Source organism: Herpailurus yagouaroundi, unplaced genomic scaffold (genome assembly GCF_014898765.1).
Source record: "Herpailurus yagouaroundi ecotype Mexico unplaced genomic scaffold, PumYag 308, whole genome shotgun sequence".
Lineage (NCBI taxonomy): Eukaryota > Metazoa > Chordata > Mammalia > Carnivora > Felidae > Herpailurus > Herpailurus yagouaroundi.
This window is the reverse complement of record NW_024412525.1, coordinates 2,357,253-2,382,396: the sequence shown is the minus strand read 5'-3', so window position 1 is coordinate 2,382,396 and position 25,144 is coordinate 2,357,253. Positions and strand designations below refer to the sequence as shown.

Sequence of the window (25,144 nt, the reverse complement as noted above, 5' to 3'; positions counted from 1 at the left end):
AGGTATGTGTGCACACAGCATGCAGTGGCTTGCCTGTCACAGAGTGGGGTGGACGCCCGCGTGTCCCTTGTACTGGTGATTCGCGGATGCAACTCTCCTCATGAGCTCTTTGTGACCCAAATTTCAACTGCCCCACTGTGCTGCTGAGGAAGCCAGGGCCCCTGGGGTGAAGTTTCCACAAAGCTAAGTGTACTCAGTGACAAGGACTGACGGACGTATGCATGCCTTCGTCTTACTATTTTAGTATTAAAATATTCTTTACTTATGGAGCAGAGGATGGTGGGTGGTAATTGTCTTTTAATGTTCTTCCTTTGCAAAATAAAATGGTAGCAACACCATTTGGGGATTCGTATTTAAAAAGTATAATGAGGGGCGCCTGGGAGGCTCAGTCAGTTAAGCGGCCAACTTCAGCTCAGGTCATATCTCGCGGTCCGCAAGCTCGAGCCCCGCGTCAGGCTCTGTGCTGACAGCTCAGAGCCTGGAGCCTGTTTCAGATTCTGTGTCTCCCTCTCTCTCTGACCCTCCCCCGTTCATGCTCTGTCTCTCTCTGTCTCAAAAATAAATAAATGTTTAAAAAAAATGCTTTAAAAATAAATAAATAAATAAATAAATAAATAAATAAATAAAAAGTATAATGAATTTGTAAAAACCCAAAGCCAGGGAACCACTGCTGTGTGTGTGTGTGTGTGTGTGTGTGTGTGTGTGTGTGTGTGTGTGATTACTTCACTTATTTGTTTTCTGCCTTCCCGGAGAGTGGTCTGGCAGTTGTTTAGCGGGTATATATGAATGAGAATAAAACTGAAATGTCAGGGTGTGACTTACAAATCTGATGGTTTGGGGCCAGGGGATCCCCCTAAATCTCCACTCTGGCCTCTTTAGAGAAGGGGAAGCTGCCCTAGGAGCTTTGTTGATAGGGGTTGAGGGTGGGGATTCCAGACATCAGTTCTGGCAGGGGAGGAGAGAGATGACCCCTCCCCCACTGCTGGCTGGGAAGTCTTGAGAACCCCTTGCCTTTGACCTGGGAATTCCCCATGTGACATGCCCTACCTTCGCGGATTCTCCCCAGAGGAAGTGACCGGCACATGCCTGCGGTTTTTAATGTCTGTACATTGAAGAGCTATGAAATGAACACCCCTATGCCAACCACTCACGTAAAGACGGAGGGGATTGCAAATACTTTCAAAGGCCCTTCCTCTCCACAAAGGTAAACACAATCCTCAACTCTGTGTTTACTATTCTCTTGGTTCTCTTTACAGCGCTGCTCCGCATTTCGGAATTTCTACACAAGATATCGTTTGCTTTTGCATTTGCGGGGGGTGGGGCGTGTAAACCCGACAGAAATGCATGCTTCTTGCTTTTTCCACTGCCAGGTGAGGGTTGTAAAATTCACTCCTGTGGATACACTTAGCTGTAGCTCATCTCCAGTGCTGTGAAATGACCAAAACGCCATCGCTGACTCATCCGTGGTCCCGTTGGTGACACTGAGGTGGTTTCCAGATTTTTGCTACTATAAACGGTGCTGCCTGGAATACTCACGAGCCTCTCTTCTGCCGCTCCTGCTCGAGAGTTTCTCTCCCCAGGTGTGCAATTGCTGGGTCGCCAAGAATGATATCTTCACTTTTGCTACTCTGTACCACGTGCACCCTCACCGGCAACTGTGGTAGCTGCTGATGCTTGATATCCTGGTTTTGCCCCATCCTGGAGGCCAAGGGATACTTAGAGTCCCCCCACCTCCACCCCGATCTCAGCTTCTCCCCGACCCAGCTCCCAAAGTTACACTCGGCAGGGTTTTCAGACTATTTGGGTTTTACTGTTCTTCTTCCCAAAGCAAGTGAGTGCAACTCTCCAATCCTTTACCAAGCACCTACTGCACTAGGCATAGAGTTGAGGGGAAACTGAGGTGAAGAAGGCATTTGCTCTCTTCTCAAGACACTCACAAGACACTCAGGTTGTCAGCACATGGGCACAGATATCTTGAACATTAACACGTCCCTCCCCCGCCTGTCCTCAGGGATCCCTCCATCCTCCCGCCTGCCCCACCAAAGAAAACAGGCGAAGCTGTCTTCTGAGCACCCACACTCCCGCAGCCAGCCATCTTTGGACAGCTCCCCCTGGCTTTCTCCAGGGACCTGAAATTCTAATGAGTAGAGGCCAGGGATGCTATTGACCATCTTATAATGCAGGGACAGTCCCCACCACAGAGAATTATCAGGTCCAAAATGTCAATAATGTGGAGGCTGAAAAACCCCTAGTGGTCTAAAGTCACCCTCCTCCCTAAGCCTCCTCCTCCCCCTGCGTCCCAGTCTCATCCATGGCACCTGCATTCACCCAGCCCCTCAGGCTAGGGAGGTGAGAGTTCTGGATTTCTCCTACTTCACCACCTGCCATCAGCCAACTCAGTCTTGACAATTCAACTTTCCAAGGCTCTTGCTCTCCAACACCTCTCCCCTCCCTCTCCCTGGCTGCCCTTGCTCAAGCCCCTTTCATTTCTTTTGTGGACTATAAAGAATGGCCTTCTCCTTCCAATCTGACCTCATGACCTTTCCCATTCAGAGGCCATGAACCCTTTTTCTTCAAGTTCCCCATATTCCACACGAAAAGGTAACTCCTGAGCACCACACACTGGGACCTCACCAGCTGCCCCCCATCTTTCCCGTCAGCCTTGGAAGGCATTCGAAGCTTCAGGCATATGAGTCGTCTCTCTGTTCCATAAGCACCTTCCACTTTTGCCCCTACGGCTTCCACTGTGTCTGGTAGTTGGATGCTCGACTGCCTTTTCTGGAAGTTGAGTTCCACTTAACTTTCAAGGCCCAGCCAGATGTTCTTTCCTCTTTAGGACTCCCCAATCCCTCTATTAATCTCTCCTGATGACATAATTTCCATCTTTTATGAAGGTCTCTCTGGCATGAGGCCTGGGTGTGCGGGTGTTTGTGGAAATGTGTGTGTGTCCCCATTGCTAGAGTGAGAATGTCTGGAGGTCAGGAACTGAATCCTTATCATCTTTGTGTCACTGAAATCAAAGCCACTTGTTGATTGTAGTGGGTAGAATTACGTCTCCCCGCAAGATATGTTTAATTCCTATCCCCCGGTGCCTAAGAATGTGACCTTATTGGGAAATGGGGTCTTTGTGGATGTAATTAAGTTAACATGAGGTCATACTGTATGAGGTGGGCCCTCGTATAATGGCTGATGCCTTATTTAAGTTTCATTTAGTTATTTTGAGAGAGAGAGAACTTGAGTGTGCACGGGGGAGGAGCAGAGAGAGAGGGAGGGAGAGAAAGAGAGAGAGAGAAAGAATCCCAAGCAGGTTCCATGTTCTGGGCTGAGCACCGAGTCCAATGCACAGCTCGATCCCATGACCGGGGAGATCATGACCTGTGTCAAAATCAAGAGTCAGATGCTTAACCGCCGGAGACACTCAGGCGCCCCATGACTGGTGCCTTTATTAGAAGACGGCACTGTGGACACAGACACCTAGACATAGGGAGAATTCCATGTGACCATAAAGGCAGAGTTTGGAACGACACAACTGTAAGCCAAGGAACTCCCAGGATGGCCAGCCACCGCCAGAAGCTAGGAAGAAGCAAGGAGTGATTCTCCCCTCAGGGCCTGAGGAGGCAGTTTGTCTGCCAACAACTTCATCTTGGACTTCTACCCTCCAGAACTGTGAGGAAATAAATTTCTGTTGTTCAAAGCCCCTGAATTTGTGGCACTTTGTCCCAAGCGGCTCGAGGAAACCACTATGCTGGCACAGCACCAAGCAGAGGGCCTGGCACATAGAAAGTGCCTAGTAAAATATACAATACCCGCCCCCAAAGAACTCTCCGGACTTTAAGATGTACCTAATTCACTTTTTCTTACTTCTAGAGTCATCTGCATACCGACCTTCCGTGTCTTTGGGTTTTTTTTTTTTTTACATCCATAGAGAGGGTTTTGGATTTTGGACTGACAGATACCTGACTGTCCCCTGGCTTCATGAAGTGTCCCTGGAAGGGCCAGGCATCAAATGACTAGGAGTATTTTTCTTCCTAAGTTGAGGACCACTGGCAAACCCTGGAAGGAAAGTTCCCTTCCCTAGGCCCCCAGGGAGACAGCAGACTCCCTGGGAAGTGTCAGGCCCTGTATCGCAGTATCCAGGGACACAGCTTACGACCATCCCCTCTCTGTCTTTCCTTGGCAGAGCAAACGGCTCTGGGTCCTGCCTTGGCTTCTGTTCAGAACTCTCTGGGGCCTTGTCAACCTTAACGCTGCTCCCCAACACTCCGTGATGGACTCATTTGATCCCCGCAATCTGGAAGGAAGCAAGTGTCATTATTTCCGCGACATAGAAGTGATTTGGCCCAAGTCGCATGGCTCATAAATGGCAGAATCAGAGCTCAAAGCCAAGTCTCCAGGCTCCCAGTTCAGCACTCACTCCTTAAACTTCACTCCTCACCTCCTATGCCAGGAAGGAAGGCTCCCCAGAGGAGGGGGTGTTTAGGGGGAAGGAGATGCTTAGCTATGTCTGTGTTTCCAGGTTTCTACTCAGCAGCTGGCTTGCTGGTCACTGTGAGATCTCAGAGCTGGAGGGCACCGTAGAGACAATCAGTCCTGGGTCAGCGCCAAAGGGAGGCCAGGCTGGGGAGCAAGGTCAGAGTGCTGGCAGTTGACGCTCCTCCATCTTCTTTTCCTGGCACCTGGGGCTGATTCTCGTCCCTCTCAGACCAGGAACAGCTGCTGCTGACGTTGCAGTTCTGATCCATCAGGGGTGATAAGACTCTGGGTGCTCAGTGACTGGCCCTCTCTCTGCCCACCTGCTGCTGGTTCCTGGCTAGAAAGCACCGACACCCACCAGCCCAGATGGGCCCTTTAAGGGACCCAGGGGGTGCTGGTGGTGCCTGAGTTGCCTTCGAGTGGCTCCAAAATTCCAGTCCTGGTTATCGGGGTTCACTCCTTCCGGGGGGAAAAGCTGATCTTCCTCTGCCCTGTTCCACACCCTGCCCCTCCAGCCCAAAGTCCAGTATCAGCAAAGCAAGGACAGTACCTTTGACATCATTGTGTTTTCAGAGCTGTGGGCACTCAAATGTTTGCTGAATTGAATCTTCTTAAATCTCATTTTGTGGAGATGCTGGCTTTACAGGGGGCGCTGGCAGTTTTGGATGCGGCATGGCGAAAGCACGACCCAGCTCATCTCGGGGGTAGGGGTGGGCGGGTGCTATTAGGGGCGGGGTGGGGTGCCGAGGCCCCGGGAGGCACCCAGGGCTGCAGACCCGAGGTTACGGTACCTGCTCTAACTTTCCCGCTCGGCTTCTGCTCGTTAAGTTTCACGGGGCTAAGTCGGTTTACCGCCAGTGTGCTCGGCCTGACCCCGATCTTCGGGTCCCCTCCAGCCGCCCCACTCCCCGCCACCCCGGGCCCCGCGAGGACCCTGCGAGAGAGGAGGCGGCCCAGCGCCGAGCTGGTCCGACTGGTTCTGATCAGGAAGTCCCCCGCCCTCGCCGCGGGCGGCCGATCGACCCCGGGCCGGCCTGTGCGTCCGTGGGTCCGTCCGGCGGCCTGTCCGACAGCTGGCCGGCGCTGGCAGGCGCGCGGTCGGGCCGGCCGGGGCGGAGATCAATGCGGCTTTGTCGGGGCCGCCCACACCCCGGAGAGGCGGCTCGCGGCGGCGGGCCGGGCGGGCCGAGATAAGCGGCCATGTGACCCTACCTGGGCCGGGCGGCGGGGGAGGGGCGCGCAGGTGAGGCGGCGGCCGCCGGGCCCTGCACGCGCACACGGCGGCCCGCGGGCTCAGCGGCATGGCTGTCAGCAGGAAGGACTGGTCCGCGCTGTCCAGGTGAGCGCCGCGGCGGGCCCCGGGGAGCCGCACCGGGGTCTCCTCCGCGCGCCGGCTCCTCACCCCCCACCCCTTCCCGCCCGGGAGGCGGGCTCTGAGCCTTGATCCTGCTGGCCCTGCTGCTCCGTAAGGGGGGACGGGCCCCGGGGGCACACTGGGGAACTCTTAAGTGACAGGGCGGTGTTCTCGCTCCCCGACGGTTTCCTTTCCTCCTCTTGGGGACTGAGACCGCACACGGGGTGCTTGGGGGAGGCTGGGACCGACCTGGAGAGCCCCCTTCAAACACGACCCCCTGCGGGGACGCGTTGGGGGTTTGGGGAGGTGTTTAAGAGTTACCGCCGCCGAGCCTCATTTCCAGACAAGCCTCCCTTGCTGTCACGTTTCTCTGGTAGAGACTGGGAGAGGGGGGCCCTGGGGAGGGGTCCCTCAGCACCTCTTGCGGAGGGGGAGTGGGGGCACCACTTCCTCGGAGGGTCGGAAGTAGAAGGATCAGTGGATTGAGAGACCACGGTGCAACAGACACCGCCCCCCCCCCCCCCCCCAATGAAGCTCAGATTCTGAGTTTGGCATTTTCGGGTGGTGTCTGGGCTGGATCACCTAGGATAGTTGCTGTTCCCCTTTGTGCCTCGTTCCTTATTTGTAGGCAAGTCCCTCAAAGGGTCAGGAAACCGGGTATCTAATCTCTGCCTGCTGGGCATCCTGTGACGGTTAGATAAGACTGGGGGGTTGGGGGGTTGTCCTGGAGGCAGCGCCCCTCACTGTGGCTGGTGACCCCCGGTGACTCCTCTCGGAGCTACCCTGCACCTCTGCTCAGAAGTGTCCACATGAGCACGTTCACCTCCTTATCCCCAGCAGCATCTGTCACATACACCCATTTTGCCCTTGAGGAAACTGAGGCCCACGTAGTAGCTCTGAGCTGGATTCCTACTCCTTTGATCCCATAGGCTTCAGCCAAGGAGAAATTGGCCTTTTTGACCCTCCCAGGTGGGCATTTGGATCCTGAGGCCAAGGCAGTCTCTGCAGGGGCAGACCAGCACCCTCCCCAGGCTTTCCTCATTAAGGCTGCTTTCAGGCATTCTCTAGTGCTCTAGAATCTCCTTCCCCTCCCTCCAGAAGGGCCCCAGAACTTCTCCAGCATCTCAGTCTCATCTCCCCAGGGCTGGGGGCCCACCTCCTCAGACCCTCAAGACCTCACACTGCTCTGAAGCACAGTGGCCAGGTAACCCCCCATGTGGAGGGGCCCAAGGGATCTAGAAAGGGGATAAAGTAAGCCCCGAGAATGGAAGGAACTCAGTGCCCTGGAAAACAGGAACCTAGGCTGCCAGGGAGGTTGGACACACCCCAGGGAAGGTCTGTGCTGAGGGTGGAGCTTGGGGGTCCAGACCTTGGACTCTGTGTGTGGGTCAGTGTACATGGGGGTTGATGTGGGAGTGTCTTTTCTCCTAGGTGTGGGCATATCTGTGCCTATGGATGTGTGCCTGTATGTGTACGTGCAGGTGTATGTGTGGGCGAACATGTTTATGGCCTGTGTGGTGTGGAGGCATCTGTGTGGGTAGTAGGTTCTTATGTGGCTGAGTTTGGGCCTTAGGAGTCTGAGTCTGTTTGGTGTGAATGTTTATGGGAGACCTCAGTATAGGGCATTGGGTTAAAAATGCACACCACATGCAACTTCCTCAGGAGCTCACAGACGGGTGGGATGTATGTGATTTTGTGTCTGAGAGCATGCCTGGATCTGTATGGGGTGTGCGTGTGTGGTGGGTGGGCAGCTGGGGCATGAGAACTTTACAAATGGGAGCAGGGTCTGGTCTTAGCTTGTCTACTGCTCAGATGGACTTGTGGCTGCTGGGGTAGGGCCGAGTTCCCACGGGATGTCCAGGGTCAGTGCCAGGCACGCCCTGGAGAACCAGTCCTGCCACAGGAGCCCCTGGCCGGCCCTCCCTGCTGGCCCCAGCCCTCACAGAGCCCCGTGGGCAGACACAGCTGCTGCCAACAGTCACCCTGATGAGGCACCTGGAACAGAGGACCGCTCCTTCCCTGCTCCCTTCGTGAACAACAAGCCTCAGCGGGCAGGAGGGAAAGGGCTGTGAGTCACTGTCAACCGAGTCTCCCAGGCTGGGGAGGACTATGGTGAGGGTGTGACCCATGTGGCTCCAGCCAGGGCCCAGGTGGGGAGCTAAGGGCCGGCCTGCAGCCTAGCCTTGGTGCGAAGTAGGAATTCAGATGCTCCAGCCCTGGGCTGGGGGCAGCGGTGAGCTGGCTGGCAGGGCGCCCTGGTTAGTGGCCTCGTCCTTTCCTCCCTTGGCTGGCTGGGTGACGGTAGAGGCTGGGCGGAGCCTGTCTGCAGGGGGTGAAGGGTGGGTCTGAGAGTGCCTGGGACTGAGTAGCCAGCGGTTAATCATTTCCCTACCTGGGCCTTGAGCAGACCTCCTACCTCCCAGCACTGCCCTCCCCTGACACCTCTCCCTAGACCATCAGGGCTAGAGGGGACTTCAGTGACCACCTGTGGTGACCCCTCATTGTGCAGAAGGGGAACCAGAGACCTGTCTCCCTCAGGGGTTGAAGACTGGCCCAAAGTCCTACAGCCAGTCAGAGCTGGGCCTCCCAGCTCCTGTTTCCTTCAGAGGTTTGCAAATCCTGCTCCTTGAGGTCCGGGGTTCTACAGATGCTTCTGGGGCAGACTGCCCCCCCCCCCCCGCTTCCTCTACTTTAACCAGAGCAGCTGAGCCTTGATCTGTTTTTCAAGCTTATTTTGAGGTCCCCTGCAGGGCAGGGGAGAAGGGGTTTCTTCCTTAGATCTAACTTCTGTCTGGTCTGCAGCAGCTGAGAGCGGTGTGAGTGCTGTATTGGGGAGGGTAGCAGCCCTACATGGAGGCAAAGACAGGGGTGTTGTCTCCGAATGAAGGCCAGGAGGCAGAGGAAAGGGTTGTGGCGAAGGTGGGTGTGGTGGGGCAGCCTCCTAGGGCTGTGGCATCAGCTGGTGAGAGTGACTGGGACTCCTGGATGGTGGGACCCGGGTTCCATCCTGGGCCTGGCTCTGGTCAATGTGGTGGCCACCGGGCTTTCCCAAACCTCTGCTCTCCCATGACCTCTGGCCTGTCCTGGGGTGGGGAAGCGCACAAGGTCAGAGGCCCTCCCAGCCTCCCCTGCTCCTTCCTCTGAATATATACCCTGTTGGGCTCTTAAGAAGGTGGGTCCTCACTCTGGCTGAGGGACAGCCCTCCCAGGACATCCTTTACCAGCATTTGGTATTGTGGTTAAGGGTACGGGCTTGTGAGAGGCTGACCTAGGATGGAATCTTATTATTATTATTATTATTATTATTATTATTGTTATTTTATTAGTTGTGGTATCTTGGGAAATTTACTAGCCCCAGTGACTTTCCATTTCCTCGTCTGTGAAATGGGGATAACACCACCTTTCCTCACAGGGCTGTTGTGAGGTTTAATGTCAATGTTATTTGTAAAATACTTAGAACAGTGCCTGGCATTATAGTAAGCACTTCTATGTTACTACCTTTACTTCTTGGTTCCTTCATTTATTGAGCTATTTACCATATTCCACAAATAGTTGTGTGCTGCTAAAGGTTCTAAGGCCCTTCGTTATCATTTATTTATTACGGGGGTTTCGACAACTATACCTGCGGAGGCCCCTCCTGGATACTGACACCTGCCCGTCCTTCCCCCCAGTTCTATCCGTTTCCTCATCTGATAGCAAGTTATTGGCAATAGCATTTCTCCCCCGGGGTGGGGTGGTGGTGAAGGTGGTGAAGGTGAAGTGATTCATGTTTTGCCAGGGGTTGAAGGCAGCCCCATGATTCGTGAGCAGCAGGGGAGTGACCAAGCCACCTTGGGTGCACTGTGGGGTCATGGCCTAAAACTGGTGGACATTCAAGGACACCTGGGCCTCACCTCCTGCAGTTCCAGCCCTGGAGACCCCTTAGGGTTAGGGCTGCCCTGGGGAGGGGTGGGGGGGGGTTGGTGAGTCATTTCTGAGACCAGGCTCTGGCAGATCACACTCCATATATGGCCCCACTGGAGAATAAACAAATAAGCTGCTTCCCCCAGGGCTGAGAGGAGCGTGTGGGAACGGGGTTGCTCAGGACCAAGGAATCCTGGAGGCTCCAGCCCAGCCCAGCTGGGTGTGGTCAGGGGAGAAGAGCTTCCGGCTTTGTGGGGCACTTTCCCGTGGATGGATCCTTCAGCTTTGGAGGACGAGAGCTGGTCCCAAAGTGTTCATAGGGGGAGGGAATAAGTCCCGAGAAGGAGAGAGCTGAAAACATGGCCTCAGATGAGAACCCGATGAAGTTGGCATTTCCACGTCTGGTGGAGAAGGGTTGCAATCAAAGCCTTATGGCCTTGACCTCAGAACTTAAACAAGATTCCCATAGGCCTTCACATGACCCCTGTAGGCTATGTGTATCTGAAGATTGATCATTCATTTACCACACGCGAATTGATGATCTCTTGTGAACCAACTTCAGCTGAGGAATGGGAGGGCATCAGAACCTGGCTCGTAAGAGATGGGCAGGTTGCCTTTGGGGAGCTGAGGATTTGTCCCTGCTTTGTTCTCTTCCTTGTCAAGACAGAGGCTTTCGGTTCTCAGGGAGGAGGAGAGGCCTGCACATCTGAGAGTCGACGGTCACACTTGTTCATTCCACATTCACTGGCACTTGTGTGCCAAGAGCCGTGGTGCATGCTGGAGATGAGAGGCACCCTGGCCTGTGGTCTCTCCTCTCCCTGCAGGACAACAGCCTCACACCATCCTTCCTAACTTCTCATACCTTCTCTACTCCCCTTCATTTGCCTGGCTTTAAAAAGAAAACAAAACTTGATGTGTGTCTATTGTATATAAATTACACCTCAATTAAAAAACCACTCCTGGGGGGCACCTGGGTGGCTCAGTCGGTTGAGCATCCAACTTCAGCTCAAGTCATGATCTTGCTGTTCATGAGTTCAAGTCCCTCCTTGGCTCTGCGCTGACAGCTCAGAGTCTGGAGCCTGCTTTGGATTCTGTGTCTCCCACTCTCTCTGCCCCTCCCCTGCCCTGCTCACATTCTGTCCAAACAAATAAATAAGTAAATAAATAAATAAATATCAATACATAAAATATTAAAAAAGAATCATTTCTTAAGTGGTGCCTGAGTGGCTCAGTTGGTTGAGTGGCTGACTTTGGCTCAGGTCATGATCTCGCAGTTCGCGGGGCCAAGCCCTGCGTCTGTGCTGACAGCTTGGAGCCTGGAGCCGGCTTCGGATTCTGTGTCTCCTTCTTTTCTCTGCCCCACTCACGCTCTCTCTCTCTCTCTCAAAAATAAATAAATGTAAAAAAAAAAAAAAAAGTTATTCTTTGAGTCCACATTCTGCTCTAGCACTGTCCCATTTTATTTGCTTTCCTCTGAGGAAAGTTTCTCCAAAGAGTTGCGGGCTCTCACCACCGGTCCCTCGGTTTTGACTCCCATTCTTCCCTTGCTGGTCCAGCCTGGCTCCAGCCCAATCCGTCGAGCTGGCTTCCTGTGGAGCAGACACTTCTGTTCTCTCTACTCTGTGCTGGTCTTCTTGTCCCCACCACCTCCTGCCCCTGTGGTCTTGGACAGGACCTCATTCCTCCCTCCAGGTTCACACTCCGCCCTCCAGTCTCCTTGGTCTCCTTTTCTTCTCCTCACCCCAAACAAGCCGGAAATGGAATTTTCCTCCCCCCACCAGCTCCCTAAACTCCTTCCTCCCCTGATCTTTCCCATCGTACTAACAGCACCAGGAACTGCCCAGGCCAGAAATCTAGTTTTCCTTGTTTCTTCTTTTTTTCTCCTCTGCATCCACAATCCCCCTTTGGCTCTGTCTTCAAAATGTGTTCCCAGTCCATCCCTTTTTCCTTCTGTCTGTCGCTACCAAGTTCACCACCGCCGGCATAGCTCTCACCTGGGCCATTGCAGGAGCCTCCTGATGGGTGCTCCTGTTTCCCTTCTCCCTCTGCCACCCTCAATTCTTTTTCCTTCGGCAGCTAGAGATAATAATAATAATCATCATCATCATCATCATAACAATAAATTGTGTCATGTCATTCCTCTATGTAAAACTATCCAATGGCTCTCCAGCACACTTGAGTACAACCCACATTCTTTCTCTGGTCTAGGAAGGCCTTTTCTCTGGCCTCTCCTCCCTGTCCAAGGTCCCTGCAGGCCATATTCTGGCTCTGGGTCTCCCTTCCTCCAAACAGCCAGCTGTCACACCTTGGCACTTGCTGTGCCCTCCTCCTGGGCCACCTTGCCTCCAGATGCGGCTCCTCTGGCTTCTTCTCAGAGGGCCCTCTCCTCCCTCTCTTACCCCTTACCTGGTTCTCTTGTCCTGTGTCCCTTGCTGACGTTGCATTGTCCATGTGCTCATTTCCTTGCTCACTGACCGCACCCCGGCCCCCTGCACTATGTGCTCCGTGGCGGGAAGAACTCTGTCCGTCTTCTTCTCTGTTGCACGCCGGGCCCCGGAACTATGCCTGGCACGTCGTCAGTGCTCAAAAATTACTTCGTGAATGTTGGATCAGCACGATGTTGGACTTAGAAAACCAGATCGGAGCCATCGTGTGGCTCCTTCTCCTCATTTTAGTAAAGAAAATCAAGGAAGAGGAAAGAGGGGGATGTGCACCAGGGGAGGAGGAGTAGACTCAGCCTTACAAGAGGCGGTCTTGAGGAATCTTTCCTTGGAGGCTCCATAGGTGCTTTTCATATGCGATTCTGTTTGCAAAATTTGTGGGTTTGCATGATTTTTTTTCCCCCCAAAAACACGTCTGTTCCTTCAGTTGAGTCTTGGTTGCCTGGCAATACTCTGCAAGAGGGGAAAAGGTCTAGAAGGTATAGGGCTGGGCAGAGGGATAGGCTGGGAGAGACACCTGATAGTGGCAAAAGGAAGGCCTTACAGTAACTCTGGGAGGGAAGAAGAAGGCCTTTTCCAGACTCTTCCTATCTGTGGGGCCCCAGATAGCACTGGGGGAGTCATAGGAAGGCTCCAGAGAGGGCTTGCTCTGCTGACTCTCAGGGCATGCTACTCTCAGCCCAAACTTTCTCCCAGGGCTCTGGGTGAAGCACATCTTCTTGCTCCGCCAACCCCCCTACCTCTAACCTCTAGGCTTGCTCAGGCCCTCCTTTCTGCCTGGACTGCCAGATGCTCTCCAGCCCCCTGTCACCTCTATTAAAATCCTGTTCACCCCCCTAGGTCCAGCCCAGGTTCGTTCAGTCTTGTCCGTGAGCCTTTCTTGGTAATCTTGGCCTACAGTAATCATTCTCTCCCCTGCAGAGCAATTTCTTTGCTTTGGTTGGGGGAGTTATTGGTGGACACGCTTTTCTTTCTCACTCGATAGTAGGTACCTTTAGGGAAGGGACGTTGCCTTGTTCTGTGAACCCCCCCCGTTGCTGACTTGCTGGCCCATTGCAGTTGCTTCGAGACGTATTTGCTCTTCGCTTGGGATGGAAGGGTGGTTGGATGGAAGATGGGGTGGGCTGGCAGTGAGGCGGGGGGGGGGGAGGGGGGGATGGTAGGGCAGGTGGCTAAAGATGATTGGTGGGTGGCTGGGATTGGGCAGGGAAATGGGGGGTGACTGGGTGGATGGCTGTTTGGATTGACAGGTGGCTAGATGGGCAGGTGGTGAGTGCGGAAGGAGGTGGGTGGGTGGGTGGGTGACTGGCTGTGGGAGTGCCTGATTGGTCCTGTGAATGCAGGATGACTGGGGCAGGAACCCAAAATAGAGTGTATGGAGTCCCCTTGCTCCCCGACAAATGAAAGCTGGGTCTAGAAGGTGAGAGAGGCCAAAGAGCTCCTGAGAAGGGAAGTGGATATTGGAACCTTTCCCAGGTGTAATTGGCCTTATTTGTGAGTCTCCCCATTCTGAACGGCTGAGAAATCCCGCGGGTTGTTGGGAACCTCTGAGAAAGTTTCTCTGCCATTGTCCATTGATGAATATTATCTAAGAATCCAGGATCCAAAAGAAAAAGGAACTTGTCAAGTTTATCTCCCTCCTTCAGGCAGAACTGTGCCCACCCTCCCATGTTCCTAGTCACCCCTAGAGAGGGAGGCCCCACCTTCCCACTCTGGATTCCAGAGTCAAGTCCAACCCAGTGTTTGTCATCCTGGGTGGTTTTGTCCCCCAGGGGACATGGCAAAGACAGGAGACATTTTTGGTTGTCACAAGTGGGGGGTGGTGCTAAGGTATCTCTAGTGGGTAGAGGTTAGGGATGCTGTTCAACATCCTAAATTCAGCACAGCCCCTCCACATGAAGTGACCCAGCTGAAATCTCAGTGGTACCCGGGATAGGAAACTCTGGTCTGATCCAAATCCTTGTAGTACCTTTATTTGAAATTTAATTGACATGTAATGTGAGCCACAAATATGAACCATGTTAAAATTGTAAATTTTCTATGAGACACACTAAAAAAGTGAAAAGAAACAGATGATTAATTTTCATAATAGGTCTCATTTATCCCAGGGTATCCAAAATATTATTTCAGCATGTAATCAACATATGGAATTATTTTTATTTTTTAAATGTTTATTTCTGAGAGAGAGAGAGAGAGAAAGAGAGAGTACAGGGGATGGGCAGGGAGCGAGGGAGACAGAGGATCCGAAGCAGGCTCTGCACTGATGCGGGGCTCGAACTCATGAACCGAGAGATCAGTACCTGAGCTGAAGTCAGATGCTTAGCCTACTGACCCACCCAGGTGCCCCAATAAGCAGAATTATTAACAAGATACTCTACATTCTGTTTGTCATATTACGACTTGGGACTACCTGTGTGTGTTACAATTCCGGCACGTCTCAGTTCAGCCCAGCCATGTTTCTTTCTTTTTTTGTTTTCTTATTATTTTTTTAAATGTTTATTTATTTTTGAGACAGACACAGAGCATGAATGGGGGAGGGTCAGAGAGAGGGAGACACAGAATCCGAAACAGGCTCCAGGTTCTGGGCTGTCAGCACAGAGCCCGACGTGGGGCTCGAACTCACAGACCCGGGGATCATGACCTGAGCTGAAGTCGGACGCTCGACTGACTGAGCCACCAGGCGCCCCAGCCCAGCCATCTTTCAAGTGCGCCATAACCACCTACAGACGGCCCAGGCTTAGAGGGTATTTGTTGTCTTCTCCCAGCCCCGTAGGGGTCTGCCCTGGGAACAGGTATCCGGGGACCCAGGAGTCTTGCCTGGGCTGCACTGATCCTCTCCACCCCCCCTCCCCCAGCCTGGCCAGGCAGTGGACTCTAGAAGATGAGGAGGAGCAGAAGCGAGAGCGCCGGCGGCGACACCGCAATCTGAGCTCGGCCACGGACGAGGAAGCTCCCAAGCTCGCTCAGAATGGACACACGCCGGCTGCCCAGAGGTGCTTGGGTCAGGGTGGGGGACGAGGCACCATTTCCCTGTCCCAGGTGACCCGGATGGACTTAGCTGCCCCAGACAGACCAAGTACTGGGGGTGCCTGGGGAATGAGATGAAGGGTCCGCAGATGTCCTTCAAGCTCCTCACCTTCCCTAGACCCTCCTCCACGCTGCCCGCCTCCACCCTCTTCGGAACCAGAATCACTATACGCTGATGCTATCCGTGAGCCGATACTTTGCTGCACATTTGGTGGATAGAAGTCATTTAATCCTTACAGTATCCCCAGGAGAGAGGTATCATTAACCCATTTTACAGATGGAGAAACTGGGTCAAAGAGCACACACAGGTGACTTGCTGAGATTGCACACCTAAGGTTGGCAGAGCCGGACTCGCCATCTGGATCGGTCAGGCTCTGTGGGCTCAACTCTTTCCACAACCCAGGCTGTCTCCCCTGTAACCCGGAACCTCCATAATTCACTTCTGAGGGGAGGGATGCGGTGGCTACTCTTGCCGCCTGGATTTTAGGGTTATGAGGGAATGGAAGTCCCCTGTGGGCCAGGACTGTGCTGGGCAATCACGTGGAATGAGTCTCGTTTCACCCAACAGGCCTGGTTTGCAGATTTGGATGCTGAGGCCTAGACAGTGAATTCACTTGCCCCAATTCACATAGAGAGTAGGGTGGTGAGGAAGGAAAAGAATCTCCTTTTGCTGGAGGTCAAGTGCTACGGGTTTAGGACAGTCCTCTCATGTTGCTCGTGTTCCCTTGGGTCCCCAAGAGAAGGGGGAACAGGGTGTGCGCCCCGAGCTGCCCCAGTGCCCGTGGCCACCACTGTGGCTAACGGGAGTGCAGGATGGCGTGTCAGAGCTTAGCGCTGTCCTCTCAGCTCCACCACTGATCATCTGTGCGACCTTTGACAAGTCCCCGAATGTCTCTGGTCTTGATCTAAGCTCTCAGGGGGCGAGCACTGCATTTATTCCTTTTGACTTCCGCCACCCGGCACGGGGCCCAGCGCAGACAAACTTGTTCAGTCAGTGTTTGTTGGCTGGTCTCAACATGCAGAGTTGGACCTTATAGGGGTATATAAACTTTTTAAAAACGTGGTGCGCATTGTTCAAATGACTTCGTGGAAACCCAATATGTAAAGGCGGTTAAAAGTGATCTTTCTTTGGGGCGCCTGGGTGGCGCAGTCGGTTAAGCGTCCGACTTCAGCCAGGTCACGATCTCGCGGTCCGTGAGTTCGAGCCCCGCGTCGGGCTCTGGGCTGATGGCTCAGAGCCTGGAGCCTGTTTCCGATTCTGTGTCTCCCTCTCTCTCTGCCCCTCCCCCGTTCATGCTCTGTCTCTCTCTGTCCCAAAAATAAATAAACGTTGAAAAAAAAAAAAAAAGTGATCTTTCTTTAAGTGATGGGGGGTGGGGTGCCTCCCCGGTGGCCCTGGAAGCATCCCCATTGGGTCAGGTACACCCCAGGGTGTCTCCCGTCTCTGATAGCCTCTGATACTTATCTCCCACCCCTTCTCCATCTTCTGGCCTAGATTGCCCAGCGTGGAGGAAGCCGAGGTGCCCAAGCCGCAGACCTCAGCCTCTAAAGATGAGGACAGCCAGGCCACCCTCAGGACACGGCAGGAGCGGAGGCAGAGGCGGCAGGCAGTGGAGGCTGCACAGGCCCCTGTCCAGCGGGAGGCAGAGGAGAGAAGGGACAGCTCCGGCCCAGAGCAGGCCAAGCCGCAGCCCCTCATGCCCAAGAAGGAGGCGGAGCTGCCTCCTCGCCGGAGACTGAGCCGGGAGCAGCGGGGCCCTTGGGCCAGGGAGGAGGAGAGCTTGGCGGGCCAAGAGGCAGAAGGCGGGAAGAAGGGGGTCTCAGAGAAGCCCCCTATCTCAGAGAAGTCCTCCGTCCCAGAGAAGACATTAGCCCCTGGAAAGAGACTGGTCTCAGAGGAGTTCTCCATCTCGGAGAAGGCCCCGGGACCTGAGAAAACTTCTGTGTCAGAGAAAAGAACCATCTCAGAGAAGAAGGCCATTCTAGAAAAAACAAGTGGCTCTGAGAAGTTGCTGGCCCCAGGGAAGACATCAGACTCAGAAAGGAGACTGGTTTCTCAGAAAGCATTGCTCTTTGAGAAGTCTCTGGTGTCCGAGAAGACCTCAGCGGCAGAGACAAAGCTGGCTCCAAAGAGGCTGGCAGCCTTGGGACAGCCCCAGGCAGGGGGGCGGCTGGCTTCTGGGGGAGGCCAGCCCGCCACCACAGAGCAGAGGGGAAGTGCCCTCTCTGAGAAGAGCCCCCCGTCCTTGGCAGAGCTGGGAGAACAGGGCGTGCCAGACTCTCCGACTGTGACTTCCCACCTCCCGCCCATCACACTCCAGGTTGGCAGTGCCCCCGCCCCTCCCATCCCTGCACGTGCCCCTCTCATCCTGCCCTGGGTGGTCTCTGGCTCCCTTGCTGTCTCCTGTCCTCTCACCGTGGGGCTGGATTTGGCAATTTCCTCTCTCCCTACCTGCTTCCAATCACTGTCAGAATAGGGGACGCTTGAGGCAAGGGCAGGCAGTTGGCAGCTGAAAAGGGCATCAGCTGTGTTGCCAGGGAGCACCTGCCACCCTGAACCCCCTCGTGATCCAGGGCCTGGATTTCAGGACACCAGCAGACTCTGGGGAAACCTCACGTCCTTCCAGAAGTTCTGCTGGAAAGTTCTGCCTGGTGGCCTGGCCCCACGGAACTGTGTCCACCGTCCTCACAGCAGAGGCAGAGGGGCAGGACTGTTTTCTTCTCCTCTTCCTCCTGCAGCTCTTGGGATGAGCCAGGCCACATGGGGTCCCCATGGCAGCTTGGGCTTCGGGCTCCCCCGACCTCCCGTATGACACTCCCCCACTCCATCCAGGTGAAAGTCCCCAGCAAGGAGGAAGAGGTGGACACACCCTCACCCACTCAGGCCACCTACAGCAGCTCCCTCAAACGCTCCAGCCCCAGGACCATCTCCTTTCGGGTGAGAGCCCAGGGTACCTTTGTCTCCAGTCCCCTGGAGGGCAACCTGGGGAAACCAGCATCTATCCCAGCATTGGGGCCTTAGGTTAGATATCAAGTGGATCCGTTGGATAGAGAGGTGTTTTGGATTCCCATGGGTAGCCAAGAGCGGATGACTTGGGTTAAGTGAAGGAGAGCCAGTTAATGACCCAGAGGGTTGGTGTGGATGAGACTGAGCAGCCCCACCTAGTGGACAAGGCCAGAGCTGCAGGAAGAGGGCATCAGGCAGGTTCCGTGGCCGGGGCCCCACCCCTGCCTTCAGCAGTTCCTGATCCCACCCAGGAGGCTTGAGCAGCGGGGAAGGGTAGGAGCCAAGAGCAGTGGGGCTCTCCAAGCGCTCCCTACTCTGCCTCTGCCCCAGTGGTACAAGTGATATGGACTGGGAACTCTCTTCTCAATTTCTGGTAATTTACTCTTAGTTCCTTGGTTCACTGGGTGGTTCACTTATTTTTGACTGACTGTGCTTTGTGCCCCTGATGTGTGCCAGGCCCTGGGGAGGAAGCTGGATGCCTGATATTGATCAGGGCTGGTCCCTGCCTGGCAGGGCTTATGGGCAGTAGGGAGGCAGACAGGAAAACAGATGGTTGAGCTGGTGGTGGCGGTGGGGCCAGGGAGGGGCTTCTGACCTGGCCTGGTGGGTGGAGGCAGGTGTCTCCCAGACAAGAGGAGGATCTTTTACGGAGGTTTGGTTGGGGGTTGGAGGAAGAGGAAGTGTTCAGAAAGCTAAGCCTTTCCCTCGAGGAGGGCCCTGGCCTCCTGGGGACTGTCACTCATCAGAGACTATCCTTCTTGTTTCAGATGAACTCCAGGAAAGACAACTCAGAAACAACCTTAACACGCAGGTCAGGGGCCTGGAGGCTCTGGCTTTGTCTGATCTGGTCATGTTCAGTCTGTGTTTGCTGAGCGACTGCCACCCGTATTCCTTATGCCAGGCTGTGCCATAGAGCACCCGAGGGGAAGGTGCAGTCCTCGGCCAGGGCTCCAGACCCTGCGGGGGGACTGGACCAACATGAGGGACCGAGGCCCAGGGAGATGGAACAGGGATGGGGGGGCGGGGAACGGGGAAGGCTTCTTAGAGGAGGCGGGGCTTGGGTGGGGCTCTGAAGGTGGAGGAGGTTGGGGTGGGGAGGGGGAGGAGGACCATGAGCAGCGCAGGGAAGGGGAAGCCACGACTTTCAGCAGACCCAACGCAGGGGGACCCGCAAGTCTCCATGCGTCATAAGCATCGCCGTGCCCCATAATTTTGATGCGAGTAGTTTGAGGACTGTGTTTTGAAAGAAGGAAGCTGAAATGGGGTCTGGAAAGCACCTGTGCTCGAGCACGAGGAATCCTGTGCACTCGTGCTGTGTCCACCTGCCCCTAAACATTTGTACAGGCCAACTATCCCAGGCGAGGCGTGGGGTGACGGTGGTGGCACGGGGTGCACATATGAATGAGGCACGGCTGATTCTGTTCGGCACCTCACATCAGACTATTAAACTTGCGAGAGCCGCCTCCCCCGCCCCGGCAGGGAGGTGCAGGGACAGGAATGGAACCCCAAAGTGGCTGCAGCCACCCAGCCTGCGGGAGCTGGAGAGTACATCACGGAGCACTCGACTCCTGACTGGGACTTGAGATGGAGGGAACAGCACGAGTAAAAGCACAGAGTATGAAAAGCGTGAGGTATCTAGCTAACTGGCACATAAGCCCGCGGAGAAAGGGGTCGGGGGGTGGGGTAGATGCTGGTGTCGGGGAGGAGTCAGGGACCAGACCATGAGAGCCTTGTATGCTGTGTCAGGGAGTTTGGTCCCTGCCCTGTGGCCTGCGAGGTTTGAGCTGTTGAGGACAGGTTGGGCTTTGTCTGGGGTAGGAGTGGTCTGGTGGCAGTGGGGGAGAGCTCAGGGTGGCCAGCAGAGGGGGTCGGGGAAGGGGACTACAGCGCTGCGGAAGGTAGAGAGGAAGGAGATTCAGGAGATGTGTGTGAGGTCCAGTGACAAGAATGGGGGGGGGGGGGGAATGGCAGATATTTCTGACCCTGGGGGTGTCCTGCTGAGTGGGGATGTTTCTGGGGAGGTGACGAAAGTCCCTGGACTTTCCTGTAGTTTTTCACTTTGGCCAAGTCATTCTCGCCTCATTCGGTGATGGAGGCCATCTTCTCTTTGCCAAAAGGGTAGGTGGGTACGGTTCGGGGCCCAGGCGGGCCCGGCGCAGCCGTCTCACCTGTTTTGTCCCGTCCTCCCGTCCCACAGCGCCAGCGTGAGGCTCCCGGCCAGCACAGTCAAGTTAGGCGAGAAGTTGGAGAGATACCACACCGCTGTTCAGGTGGGCAGGGCTCTCGTGGAGGGGCCGGGGCACCTGATGAGCGTGGTAAGTGTGGTCTGTGCACGTCACCCTCGTGGGCCAGCCATCGGTGTTCTCTTTCCAGAGGTCGGAATCGGTCAAGTCTCCAGGCTCCTCCCGCACCGAGTTCTTTGTGGCTCCCGTGGGCGTAGCCAGCAAGCGCCAGCTCTTCGAGAAGGAGCTGGTGGGCCAGAGCCAAGCAGACCCAGCCTCCAGCCGGAAGGTGAGGGGCTCAGGCCCAGCTGGGTGTCTTCAGGCTGATTAGGCCTGAGGCCTCCAAATGCAGAACTTGACCCTGGCAATACTAGAAAGCTCCGTGTTTTCCGGGGCGCCTGGGTGGCTCAGTCGGTTGAGCGTCCGACTTTGGCTCAGGTTGTGATCTCACGATTCATGAGCTCGGGCCCCATGTCGGGCTCGCTGCTCTCAGCACAGAGCCCGCTTCAGGTCCACGGTCCCCCTCTCTCTGCCCCTCCCCCACTTGCACTCTCTCAAAAAGAAAGCTCCACGTTTTCTCATGTCTGTTTTGGCAGAACCTGCCGTTGACTCGAGTTGCTGTTCATTAGCCCGTCTCCCAAGCTGTGTGCAGCATTCCCTGGGGGACAGTCGGGGGCCTTCCGGGGCGTATGTGGCACGTGCTAGGTGGATACGGGAGTGAGGCAGAGTCATGTCCCTGTGCCAGGACCTCTGAAAATGCCATCCCGTTGCCAGCCGCCCCAAGCCCTGAGATGCAAAGCTTTCTTTTCAGGAGAACATGAGGCTCTCAGGGGCTGTGACATCAAGGCTCAACCTGTGGATCAGCAGGACCCAGGAATCTGGAGATCAGAACCCCCAGGTACCTCGTCCCTCCCCGAGATCTCGTGCTACAGGCTTTTTGTGGTAGAATGACCCGGGTGAGAGAAGGGACAGCCCTGAGAGAAACAGAGCTCCAGCAGTGGAGACCATGGGGAGTGAGGAGGGTAAGCCTGTGGGCCAGAAGGCAGAAGAGAGAAGGAGTGGGTCTGGGGTCTTCCCTCTCAGGAAGGGGAGGAACCTTGGGTTCCCGAGTCCCTCCGCAGTCAGCCTTGGTTCCCCCCCCAAACCCTGATGTCCCAAACCAGGAGGTGCAGAAACAGCCGGCAGCCACCAGGAGGACCCAGTTGGGAAAGAAAGCAGATTCCTTCCTGGAGGCAGAGGTGAGCGGAGCAGAGAGGGGCCGGGCCTGGGGAGACTCCACCCCTCACCCCCACGTACACACTAATTGGCCTCCAGCTGCACAGTCTAGTACCCGGGATACCCTGGTTCTGCTCTCAAGCTTGTTTGACCCAAACTTGAGAATGCTGATTGAACCCCGATCTGGCTTTGCTTTCCCTGCAGCTTTGCAAAGCCCCTCCCCGCCCCCAACATGAACCAGCAGGTTTGGGGTCTCTGGTATGAGTGTGGGCCTTGGGCAAAGGGATGCCTTCCTGTCCGGAGGCCCCCTTTCCCTCCCAGTTCTAGGAACCTCCTTGTCTTTTCTGACAGACCTTTGCCCCCACAGGTGTGACGAGCCCTCTGCCGGGACAGACCTGCAAGGTCTGCATCTCAGGGGCCCTCCCTCAGGCCGGGCCCTGTCTCCAGCAGCATTCCTGTCTCTCATTGCCCTTGCCCCCTTTCTGGCTCTGGACCTGGGGCCGGGAGTGTCGGGGAGACTCAACCAGCTCCTGCCCAGCCCAGCATCCGGGGGCAGGTGTCCCCCCTGCCCCCGGCACCTTCTCACCCCACTGCGGGCGCAGCAGATCCCGGGACCCAGTGTCAGCACAGCGTTGGTTCTCGTCAGCACCGTGTGACCTCCACACCCCGTCCGGAGATAGTTCCTGCTCACGTCCAGGGTCAGGGCGGTACTGTCTCTGAAGAACCTCAGGGTCACCTCTGTGATCTGCTCCCAGCAGGTGCCTCCACGCGCCTGTGGTGTCCCTCGCTGAGGCCTGGATTTACGCACCTTAGCCCCCGGGCCTGCTTCCAGCTTGCTGAGGCCCATCGGCTGGGTTGTAAAGGAGTTGCACTGTCTTCCATGGGCCCCCCTCCCCGCTTTGTTTTCCTCTCACTTCCTTGGCCTGCGGCTCTCGCCGGGAGCTCAGTGCCTTTTTGTGCGCCCCTTCACCCTCTTTCTGAAAAAGCTGTTCTCAGGAAAGGTCTGATACACTCGCTCACTCTCAGGTGTAAGTGACTAATAATACCTTAAAAATGGATTCCTTCCTGGAAGGTGTGCTTTTTAACCAGGTTCATCATTGTTGTGACTGGACTGAGGGGAGGGGTCAGTTGCCATTCTCCCTGCAGCCCCTCTTTTCCTCACATTCAGGCGGGCTGCTGCCCTATCCTAGCATGGGAACTTGGTGGAGGGCAGAACTGCCACCTACAGTACCAGGCCTGCTGTCACACTTCCCCAAACACATTCTCCCCCAAGCCAGTCCTCCCCAGCATCATGGCCCATGTGGGCTTGGAGACTGCTGAGCTTTCTGAGAATCTAGGACAAACCCAACCTGGTCAGTCCGGTGCCCTATCCAACCCTTTAATGCTGTAATTGAAAAATGTGTGTGTGTGTGTGTGTGTGTGTGTGTGTGTGTGTGTGTATACACACATGCATGTGTACACACACATATCTCACACGTATACACTATGTAATATATACACACACACATATGCACACACATATATACATATATACTTATATACTATACACGCACACATAGACGCATACACACACATATACACACACCCACACGTTTACTTAGTTAGTTTTTCATTTGAACTTCATTAGAACTCTTCTTCCAGACTGCTCTGGTTTTACCCAGAACCAGCTGGGGGAGGTGGGGGAGAGTAAGTGCAGAGCCCTGCCCGCTTCCCCTTTGTCCTCTGCCTGCAGACATACCTGGAAAACTCCAGGGTTTCTCAGAACACCACCCTTAAGGCCATCATCAGGCCCCAGTTCCCAAAGCTTGTGGGACAGAAGCAGCCAGCCAGGGACCACCAGCCTTGTCCCAGCCTTTGTGATTGTGAGTGAGGGCTCCTATCTTGGGTCCTGTGGACTGGGGGACAGAAGGCCCTCGGGGCCCCATCTGTTCAGACCTCCCAGTGACCCCAGACTGGCCCATTTTCAGCTACTGGGTCTCCTGTGGCTGGTCCTGTGCCTGCACCGAGCTAGGGACAGTGGGATGTGGAGGCACTGCCCTGCACCCCACTGCCTCCCCCCGAGGTTGGGGGACGAAGGCGGACTGCGGAGGGGCTTGGGACCCCCCAGGCCCCTTCGCTTCCTGGGAGGGAAGACCCCAGACCCACTCCTCTCTTCTGTCTCCCGGCCCACAGGCTTAGCCCTCCTCACTCCCCATGGCCTCCACTGCTGGACGAAACCAGGGGCAGGGGGAGGAGTGTGATGAGCTTTGCCCAGAGACTCAAAGGACCTGCTGGGAACTCAGGGTTCAAACAGGGACCTAAAGACTTATGATGGTCTATTCTAAACTTTGGAAAGTCCCCTGGCAGGCGAATTTGTTCAGCAGACAAGAACTGTCCTCGCATAGACTTTTCTTGGGAGAGGCTCCCAGAAACCTTCTAGAGTAGAAGCCTGAGTGGGGCCTGAGGGGGATGGCTTGGTCCTGGGTGTCTGGGGTGTCCTGGCAGCTGCACACCCTCTCTGGGGGTGACCATCAAGGACAGGCCGCAGGACAGAGTGTTGAGGGACACGACCTCGTGACTCTTTGTCCCTAGCATTCATGGATTCCCCCCCCCACAAAGGCCCTGACCTCATTCCTGTCAGGGGGCCAGCCCCCCAACAAGGAGACAAATCTATGCACAAGATAATTTCAGCTGGGAACGGGTGTGAGGACGAAATGCAGCACGGCGGAGACTGGCTGGCTGAGTGGACAGGGGAGGCCTCTTGGAGGAGGTGACATCGAGCACCCTCTGCAGACAGAGCAGGTCCCCCCACGCATCCCCCCACCACTCCTTGCCCTGTCTGCTTGCCTGCCCTCATGGCCTTGGGACCTCACACATAGCCCGCTCTCTCGTGGGCCCTTGAATCTGCAAGCAGTGTTCCAGTATACGCTTCTTCCAGTGCAATTCTGGGTGGGGACCAGCCTTTGTCTCCCCTTCCTTGCTACCGCTAGCACTGTATATCTACCTGCAGGGACAGGGACATCCACGGACAGGTCGGAAACAGCCCTGTCGTATCAAGATGTGGCTGCTGGAAAGTGGCTAGACTTTCTCACTGACTCACTGCCTCCCTGTTCTCCGAATTAAATCCCTGCTTTAGAACGGTTTGTGAGAACCTCACATAGTCCATGAACAGTGAGAACCTACTGGATTTTTCCCATGGGGATCTGTGGCAATTGAGGTGCCCAGGTCCCTCTCTCTCCCAGGCATCTGTGCAAACAAATTATGGCCCGTTTGAAGGACTGTTGGGCTTACGAGGAACAGTAAACCACTTAAAGTGGCTCGAGTTAAGGGAAAATTTAAGACCAACAATTCTTAAATTCTAAAAGGTTCCAGGCCAGGGCGCAAAGCAAGGCTGGGCCGTTGTGGGCTAGACAGGAAAGAGGATGATAATACTTTTCTTCCATCTCTCTCCGGACAGCCTGGTTGCTCACCGTTCCTCTGTCAGTCTGCTCCCACCACCTGCCTCTTCTCTGCCTCCCTAGGG

The 25,144-nt window shown here is 55.2% G+C and overlaps 1 protein-coding gene across 1 annotated transcript; it reads left to right on the top strand.

The window, feature by feature from the left end:
• The first annotated feature begins 5,680 nt into the window (after window positions 1-5,680).
• On the top strand, window positions 5,681-22,700 carry LAD1 (ladinin 1). Its single transcript, XM_040462101.1, has 10 exons — window positions 5,681-5,812; window positions 15,027-15,164; window positions 16,694-17,519; window positions 18,032-18,136; window positions 18,973-19,016; window positions 20,403-20,475; window positions 20,579-20,716; window positions 21,239-21,325; window positions 21,591-21,665; window positions 22,010-22,700. The coding sequence occupies exons 1-10, from the start codon at window positions 5,775-5,777 to the stop codon at window positions 22,013-22,015; spliced, it is 1,530 nt and encodes a 509-aa protein (XP_040318035.1). The 5' UTR covers window positions 5,681-5,774; the 3' UTR covers window positions 22,016-22,700.
• The last annotated feature ends 2,444 nt before the right edge of the window (window positions 22,701-25,144 follow it).

Coding starts and splice junctions, on each gene's coding strand:
- LAD1 (XM_040462101.1), top strand. CDS start 5,775: ATGGCTGTCAGCAGGAAGGACTGGTCCGCGCTGTCCAG. Junction 5,813..15,026: donor GACTGGTCCGCGCTGTCCAG/GTGAGCGCCGCG, acceptor CCCCTCCCCCAG/CCTGGCCAGGCAGTGGACTC. Junction 21,326..21,590: donor CTGGAGATCAGAACCCCCAG/GTACCTCGTCCC, acceptor GTCCCAAACCAG/GAGGTGCAGAAACAGCCGGC.